The sequence below is a fragment of the Arachis duranensis genome, chromosome 5 (genome assembly GCF_000817695.3).
Source record: "Arachis duranensis cultivar V14167 chromosome 5, aradu.V14167.gnm2.J7QH, whole genome shotgun sequence".
NCBI lineage: Eukaryota > Viridiplantae > Streptophyta > Magnoliopsida > Fabales > Fabaceae > Arachis > Arachis duranensis.
The window spans coordinates 39003194-39011616 of NC_029776.3; the positions used below are offsets into that span (position 1 = coordinate 39003194).

The following is an 8423-nucleotide window of genomic DNA, read 5'->3' on the forward strand; positions in this document are numbered from 1 at the left end:
CTTGCTGGCCGAATCTCCTTCTTTCTTTTTGAGTATGAAGGACCCGAGATTACCTCACCAAATCTTACCACTTTTGGTGATAATCTCAGCCACGCATACTTTTTATTGTGTTATGTTTTCTTGCCATCATTAGTTTGATGGTCTTGATGCATGCAGCTTCTTCTTTCTTTTGGTAGCTTAACATAGCTTCCTTTGTTTCCTAGAAAATAACCGAAGAAGAGAAGCAAATAGAGAGAGAAGAGAGAAATTTGAAAATCATTGATTTAGGAAAGAGAATGAGATTAAATGAAATGATTCTTTTCTTGCTGAGTAGCGTGTAGTCATTAGTGCTACAATCAAATCAAGTGTCTTGCCTTCTCTCTCATAGTTCCCATGCAATAAATGACAATGTAATAAATTTTGGAATCCATCACATGGTGAAATGCTTGGATACGTTGGAAGCAATTTTGCTTTCCTTCTTTCATTTGTTTCGGATCTTGCATGAGGAATTAACATTGGGCTTAGTTGTTACAATTATATTATTCTGGTCCAATAGTAACATTTGCTTTCCTGATAAATTTTTGGTCATGCATAGAGTAGATAGGAAAGCATTTTCAGCTTGGACTTGTAACCATAATGGATTATAATGGCCCAAGTAACAAAAATTAATTCAGCCATACTCATCATATTTTATCAAATTCAAAGGCTGAATGTAATTTAGCTTGCACCAGAAATTTGTTTTTCAGCCCAAATAATCCTGCATTGCAAAAATTAATTTAATCATTCAATCCAATATTAATTTAATCATTTTAATAATGTTTGATCATCACTTAATTAGAAATAGAGTTTTCCAAACTCATCAGTATTGTTATTAGAAGTATTTAATAGTGCAAATGTTCTTGGCCTATCAAATTCCTTGCCTACTAACCAGGAAATCCTCAATTAGAAGAATAGTATTAGATTTAAAATTTTGTTATTGCTCATATCCGTATGTCTAAATTCTAATGTCCGCATCATGGTTTTTGTGTGAAAGTTTAGAATCAAACCAGTCAAAAGTTTTTTAGGTGTACCTTCCAACAAGAAAGTTAAACAGCTAAAGCAATGTGTTTTAATTTGTAACGAGTTCCCCCCTTCCTTTCCTTCGTTCCTTTTTAGCTTGCCACTGTCATTATTACGTGTCCTCTGTCTTCCACCATCAGCATTCAATGAAACTAATCATCAATCATTCTGATAAACTAAATAAGAATGAAAACTTTCCCTCTCAGAAATTGTTCTTCTGCTCAGCACAGTGAGAAGTAACAAAACACAGAAAAATGTCTGCACTCTTGTCAGAGACTATGGCGTACAAGGTTTGCTGTATATTCTGTTACTGCAAGTGCAAGTACATAGTATAGGAAGAATTACAGGTATTTTCAGTAGTTCTAGACGTTAATCTAAATTATACATGTATTTTATAATTTAAATTAATGGCTAAAACCACTTGAATACTCGTATTCTTGAAATATCTGAATTTTTTTCATAGTATATGAATATCTTCTACATTCTTCATATTATTATTATTATTATCATTTGTATAAAGGAAATTGAGCTTATTCTCCAGTTAAGAGCTGAGTCTTTGCAATAATAAAATGAGTTACACAAATTTAATGAATTTGTTATTAGCGTTTTGGTACCACTGGCATTGATAGTGAATCTGAACTTCATTTTCATGTTCTGAAACGGGAATAAGAGTGCATGGTTCAGTTTTCATTCACAACTACAAAACCATGAAAGCCAAATTAACTATAACTGTGATTTAGATGCACTTTTTTTTCTTCTCCGGCTGAGAAAGTTCTTGATTTTCTTTCACTTTGTTTGAAGATTTATTTATGTTTGGTAATGCGTTAAAATTGCTAAATCAGAGTTAAGACAGAAAGTGAAAAAAAAAAAAAACAGTAGTTTTGCACACCAAAGCCAAATGCATTTCCACTCCAATCTATATTATGATTCAGTACATCAGAACCAAATAAAGAAAAAAAGAATAATCTTATTCTATGACCTATGCACACCCAAAATAACAAATAGGAATCCAATTTCCTACTGGTTAATCCTTTTACTCTTCTTTTTTTTTCTTTTTCATTTTTTTCCTCTCTTCTATCTATGTCTCTCTGTTCATTATATGTAGTACGGATGGCGATTTGCCGATGTATACACACACTCCGGACGACGAAGTAATCACACAGCATTCTCTGTACAAAAAAGAAAGAAAAGCAAACCAAAGAGAAAAAGCTGGATTGGAGAAAAAACAAACCCAGAACAAACCAAAAAGAATGACACACCATGCACACTTTTTTTGTGCATGGATAGTGTTAGACATGTTTTAAAGATCCTCTCAGAATGTGCCGTAACATTTTGGGAGGACGATGGAGGGTAAATGGCTTTCAAAACTTTTCAGGCTTACCAAAACTGCAAATTTTTTCCTCGAATGAGGTAAAAGGAGAACTAGGCAAAGCCGGATTTGCCAAGGGTGAAGAAGAGAGAAGGACATGTAGATATTTGTAGTTTAGAAGGATTAGCAAATGAGATTATAGGCTTTGTAGCAGGGCTCTTTTGCAGAGTGGTGGTTGCGAGGATGGAGATTCCATTCCAAGTGTTTTCATGAGAAAGTTCCTCTCCTGCAACAAAAGAAACAGAGGTGTGTCAAAGAACAGAAACTGTTTTCATTTGTGTCCAACTCATAGAGACTAGCAGTTCAATAATAAGGCTTCAATATGTTCTTCGTTCCCAAGTTTGTCCATCCACTATTTTCGCCCGATTTTAGTCCTTCATTTTTTAGGCTAAATTTGATAAAGGTTTTTACTTTTTGAAAGTACCTTATGAAATTTTCTAAAAGTTGTAGCACCTGCGGTTGATAAAATCAAACTAAAAATTGTATTTGGCAAAACAGTTTTTAAAATTAAAAAGGACTATAATAGACATAAATATAAAAGTTAAATTTGGAAATTAATTAATATATTAAGTTATATTAGATTTTTAATTTTGATAAGCACAAACCAACTTTAAAAAGTTCTACTTTAGGTGTTTTCAAAACACTCCTATTTTCTAAAAACTACAAGCACAAGCACATAATTTCGATTTACCAAACACAAAATAAAGAATCCGTACTTTTACTTTTTCAAAAAGTTTTACCAAAACAAACTTTAAGATTATAGATCAATTCTCACTTTCTCAATGTAGCTTGATTTTTAAGTGGTGATGTGGCAATGATGGGAATGGCTGTTTGTCATATTACCACTTAACAATTAACATATAATGTTGAGGACCAATTAATAATTATAGTAGTGCTTACAAATGCAGGACTAGAATTGTATGAAAATTTTGACAGACAAAACCTAGAAAGTGTAAAATTGAGGGACTAGTGCATATTTAAGCAAAATAATAAAAAAGGTTTAGCAGGAAATGCAGAAAGTTTCCTAAAGTTCCCTTTATGCAGTATTCATGGTACTTGGTAGATAGTCTGCTTAATGTTCTATAGATATACCAAATGACAAATGGAGATGATGATAATAATTAACAGCTTCAATAGCATTCAGCATGAACACACTATAATTATATTGTTCACCAATGTGTTTGTTTTGTCAACTGCTCAATATTATATCAACACATTTTCTTAACCAATCTGCATGTGGTTACTGAAATATCTCCCTTGGAACCAAGGAATTATATCACCAGTTCTTGTTTAAAGCAAGAGATGAGATACCTAACCATATTTTTTAACTTGATACCTGAATATTGCATAAAGATTATGTTGTAGTATGTTCTGAAAGAGAATGTATTACTAATATTTCAAATTCTGAGTCTATCACTTCCTGTGTTGCCTTGTGCTGCTAAATTTTATGAACAAATATACCCTTTTTTTAATCTGCATTATTTTGAGCAGCTTAGTCCAGCAGCCTAATGATGTAAGCTACATTTTTTTAGATAACTACCAAAAAATGCTACCACTTATACTACTTGTAGTGGTATCAATTCTGTTTATCATATTTCCCATTATTGTTTATTAGTATATATAGTCAGGCTTAAAAAATCTATTACTGCCATTATCTTGCTGTCGAATTCTAATTCATAATCTCGGAGTGCGTAGGTAACTTACGCTTTCGGAAAATTGAGGGCTAGGAATTCCTGCAGCCAAGGATCTGAACAGAGGTGTAACTTGAAGAGGGGAACTGAACTCTGTCATTGATGAGGCAGAAACAATGCCATCTTTGTTCATCCGATCCTTATTTAATGTGAAAACATCTGTTACCGAAAAAATTACATAACTAATTAGCTATTCTTTCTTTATTAAAATGTTAGGACATCAAGATTAAGATATAAGAACTATTTCTTGAGAAATTATTAGGAGGAAAAAGAAAATCTAGTTCAAAATCCAGTTGAGAAAACTAATCATTTAAATTGAAATAGAGTCAAAATGTGGTTAGTCACCCGTAAACTAGAAATACTTTCACTCAAAATTCCTATCTTACCTTGATCCAAAGTTGCAGTAGAAAGAACACCTTGCTCACATTCCTTTTGATCTCCAATGTGTATTGACTTGAGTTCAGTTTCAATTTCCTGATGCAGCGAGTGTTCCGAGTTGTCGGCACCCAAATGAGGGAGGAGAGTTGATCCTGTGCTGTACTCAGAACTGCCAGGAGAGTCTTCATATAATTCCATTTGCCTAGAATACAATCCGAAACTATAGTCCTCATAGAACTTTGTGTTTTGAATGGATTTAAATTTCCTCCAACATGGTTGAATTCCCTCACTGTTACTCTTCAAGTCCTCCAACCAATCTCCTAGATCTACAAGCTGTAGATCCGGAACCTTACATCTCGGACCATCAGACTCTTTGGTTCGTTTCAGAAACTCTTGAAGAACCTGGCATCAATACCATAGGCATTAGAAGATAAATGAGAGGGGAAAAGGTCAAAGCTTTACTATGATTATCTGAAAGTTTTCATCATCATATTTGAGACTTTAATGTCAAAGAAGTTAGTCACTGAATAATGCTTATAATTAACCAATGGTGTGGCATAAAGTAAAGTGGGCCTATGCATTATCCATGCTTTTATCAAGAAATTATCACATGATCATAATAAGATTAATACTTTGTGATTAGCTTATTAAGCTATCAAGCCTCACCTTCCATGCATTTTCTAGACTTTGGTCCATGTTCTCTGCATCAACTTTTAGAGCTAATGAACTTAGCAACTCTGCTTGTTGCATCAATGCGTTTATCCTTGGATCATCCTTTTTGAGGAATGTCCCTTGCAACTTGTTTTGGCCTATAATAGCAAGATAAACCAAAAGTTAATTTAGCCAAAAGAAAGAAAAATAAAACTAAACATGGAAAGGAAAGGCTGGACATATCAATATATCATCGTGTTTACTTGTTTTCGTCTTACAGCCGAAGAACATTACCATAACCATTAAACTTCAAACTGCAGATATCATGCTGATCTGATAAGTTGTTGACATTATAAGAGTTCGGAGGTAGCACGGCGAATGGCGCTCTTGGCTGCTGACTTATCTGAGTTCCATTTTGTTTATGTAATCTGTCTCCATAGTTTATCCTTTCTTCTACCACTGGAATATGCGGCCTCCTATATCGCAATAACGTTATCACTCTTCTATGAAGAATCTTTTGTGTATTTTGCTACTGAAGTTTATGATACTCTACCTCATCTTCTTAGTAGACACACCAGATTCTGATGCTGAATCTGTAACATGTCCATGTTGTAGAATAACCCTCTTATTATTTGAATTGGTGTAAGAAGTGTGGTTCTCTTTTGCTAATGCTTCATATTTCGCTCTCTTTTTGCGCAATGTGGAGAACCGGTTCTTAACAGCATTATCCGTTCTGCACACAAAAGCAGGGAAGCACTGTATTAGGAATAGTTGTTGCCAACATTTCTATTTTAATTTTCATGTAAGTATATGAATGAATTTCTGGTTACCTGCCTGGAACCACCTTTGATATTTCTGTCCACCGGTTACCAAATAGTTTCTGAGCCTACAGAGACAATAGCAATCACACCATGTCAAAACAAAGATAAATTTCAAGTGAGATACATTTTGTCTAATCTGCAGAACTTTAGGAATAGAAGATGTTGGTTTAATGGGGTGTTTGGAAAACAATAATTTCAAGAAAATAATGGATTCTTCTTTTTCAATCAGCTGATCAATGGAGAAAACAGAAAGAAGCATGCAAAGAAAAAGATGAAAGTCCAAATTTTCAAAGTCATATTCATTGATTATTTCGAAATGAAGTTCCTAATTACCTCGCACAAGAGCATATCTTCCTCCGGTGACCAACCCCCTTTCTTGAAATCAGAATTCAAGTAAGTGAACCATCTGGTTAATTTATAAGTTTAAATAAGCATCAGATTGAGAAAAAAGAAAAACAACAAATAAAACAAGAATCATCAAAACAAAACCATCTTGAATAAGCCATGATCATAATTTGAAATTCAAATAAATAAAACAAACCTCACCTCCTTCTGCACTGTCTTGTAGTTTTATCCTTGAATTTAGAAGCAATAATACCCCAACTGCAAATAGTTATTACAATCCAGAAATCCCTTAGTATCATCACATAACCATGTCAAATATGCAAAAATCACTACATAACTCAATATAGTGAAAAAGTGTGGTGTTATGAGTACTTTTCAGTTCCATGGATTCCAACCTGCTCCCTCAGAATATCATCCTCCTGAAACTCACATAGCACAACATATAAATTAATTATCATAAACAAAAACATTTCTAAACAATAATAGAAAAAACTTGTAGTGTAGTAAGAGAAGATGAAACCTCTTGAGTCCACATAACAATGCGATGCTCCTTCTTCTTATTAGATTCTTCATTATTGGCCACCACCACTACCTGCTTCTGCTTCTGCTTCTTCATATTATCTTGCATGATCTTTTTGGTGTCTTGAATATTCTTTTGTTTATTCTATATTATTAGTGTCGTGGCGCTTGCTCTCTCTATCAGAGACGCTCCCTTCTTTATTTTTATTTGTTTTTTACCGGAGCCAAGTTGCATGCTAAAGCCAACGCTCTCCCTTTATAATATACCAAAGCTTTTAGCAATTTTATTACAAAAGAGAGAGATATTTTAAAATTCTTAAAAAAAAAAGGAAAAGAAAACAAAAAGAGGGGGAAAGAAGGAAAAGAAAACCCCTTGTTACTTGTGTATCATCAAATCAAACTTTTACAAAGAGTGACCGTTCCAAAACGGGAACCGTAATAAGAATAAGATTGCATTCTGAAAAGTGACCTTAATAAGAGAAAAGCCATATGCTCTCAAAATGAAAACAAAACGGATATCATTAGTGTTAGTACCCTCCAAAGAAATGGCCTCGGATTCTAACTTTTCAGAACTTTGATCACAGAGAAAAATAGCATCTTATTATTCTCTCTGTAACCAAAACAGAACATAACAGGACACTCAAGTTAGGAGAGACCCAAATGAAATGAGAGAGAGAGATAGAAAATGGGCAATGGAGAATACATAAAAGGGTACTATAAGGGTTCATGGGTTTCGATCAAAATCTATTTTTCCGAAACCCGAGAGAGAGAGAGAGACAGAGAGAGAGAGAGAGAGGGTGAATGTTATGTATGTGTAGTATTTTGGTGGAGTATGCAATTGATGAGGCAGAAAAGGTGGTGGTGATAGATCTAAAATTTGAACAACTTTGGGAATTTAAACGGAAAAAAAAAAAGAAAAGAAAAAAGTTGGTGTTTTTGTTCAAAGTTGGTTAAGTAGACATAGACAAGTACCTCGACTAAGAATGTTGTGATTTTGAGAGATCTCTGCTATATTCTGGGCGGAGACTGAAAATCCAGAGAGAGAAAACAATGGCATCAGAGAGAGAGAGAGAGAGAGAGAGAGAGAGAGGACATTCGATTGAATCAGAGACTTTTCTTAGTTTAGTTAGATGGAACAGTGCGTAGAGACAGTGTACTAGGGAGTGAGTCATGGGTCACCCTCCCAAACTGTTTTCTCGTCTTTAATTTTTCTATTTTATATTTTTCCACAAAGGGTCACATGGATTAGAAAATGTTAGGAACTCCAGTATAGTTTAAGTTGATAATTAAAAATTATTAAATAAAAATTTAATCAAATAAGTAAAATTTAATTTTAATATATTTTTAATAATATAAAATATTTTACATATATATATTTAATGTTTAAAATATTTTATAATGTCAATATATTAAAATTAAATTTTTATTTAATTATATATTATTTTATAATTTAGTTGATATTTTAGTATTAAATTTTTTACATTTATTTGAAAATAAATAAATAAATATTGTCAAGATAAGAAAGAACAAAAAAAAACTATTTTACCTTTTTGCATATTTGGTTATATGCTGCATGAATGATTATTCAGAAAAATAAATTTGTTTAAGAGA

At 33.0% G+C, this 8423-nt stretch overlaps 1 protein-coding gene across 2 annotated transcripts; it reads right to left on the reverse strand.

The window, feature by feature from the left end:
- Window positions 1-1926: 1926 nt before the first annotated feature.
- LOC107489196 (transcription factor MYB124) lies at window positions 1927-7978 on the reverse strand. Of its 2 annotated transcripts, XM_016109966.3 has the most exons (12): window positions 7785-7978; window positions 6814-7066; window positions 6666-6712; window positions 6495-6551; window positions 6282-6354; window positions 5958-6013; window positions 5681-5860; window positions 5422-5603; window positions 5143-5285; window positions 4485-4878; window positions 4112-4257; window positions 1927-2633 (listed from the first exon to the last, which is right to left on the reverse strand). In XM_016109966.3, exons 2-12 carry the CDS (start codon window positions 6919-6921, stop codon window positions 2544-2546), a joined length of 1476 nt encoding a protein of 491 aa, XP_015965452.1. In that variant the 5' UTR covers window positions 6922-7066; window positions 7785-7978; the 3' UTR covers window positions 1927-2543. The 2 variants fall into 2 exon arrangements, with proteins under 2 accessions (XP_015965452.1, XP_015965451.1); XM_016109965.3 differs by having other exon boundaries at window positions 6814-7978.
- Between the last annotated feature and the right edge of the window lie 445 nt (window positions 7979-8423).

What these genes read in the sequence shown, in the direction of transcription:
- LOC107489196 (XM_016109966.3), bottom strand. Translation starts at nt 6,921, where the DNA reads ATGCAAGATAATATGAAGAAGCAGAAGCAGAAGCAGGTAGTGGTGGTG. An exon ending in GTGTCTACTAAGAAGATGAG is followed by an intron (nt 5,604 to 5,680) that starts GTAGAGTATCAT and finishes ATTGCGATATAG; the next exon opens with GAGGCCGCATATTCCAGTGG. An exon ending in GCCCTCAATTTTCCGAAAGC is followed by an intron (nt 2,634 to 4,111) that starts GTAAGTTACCTA and finishes CTTTTGTTGCAG; the next exon opens with GAGAGGAACTTTCTCATGAA.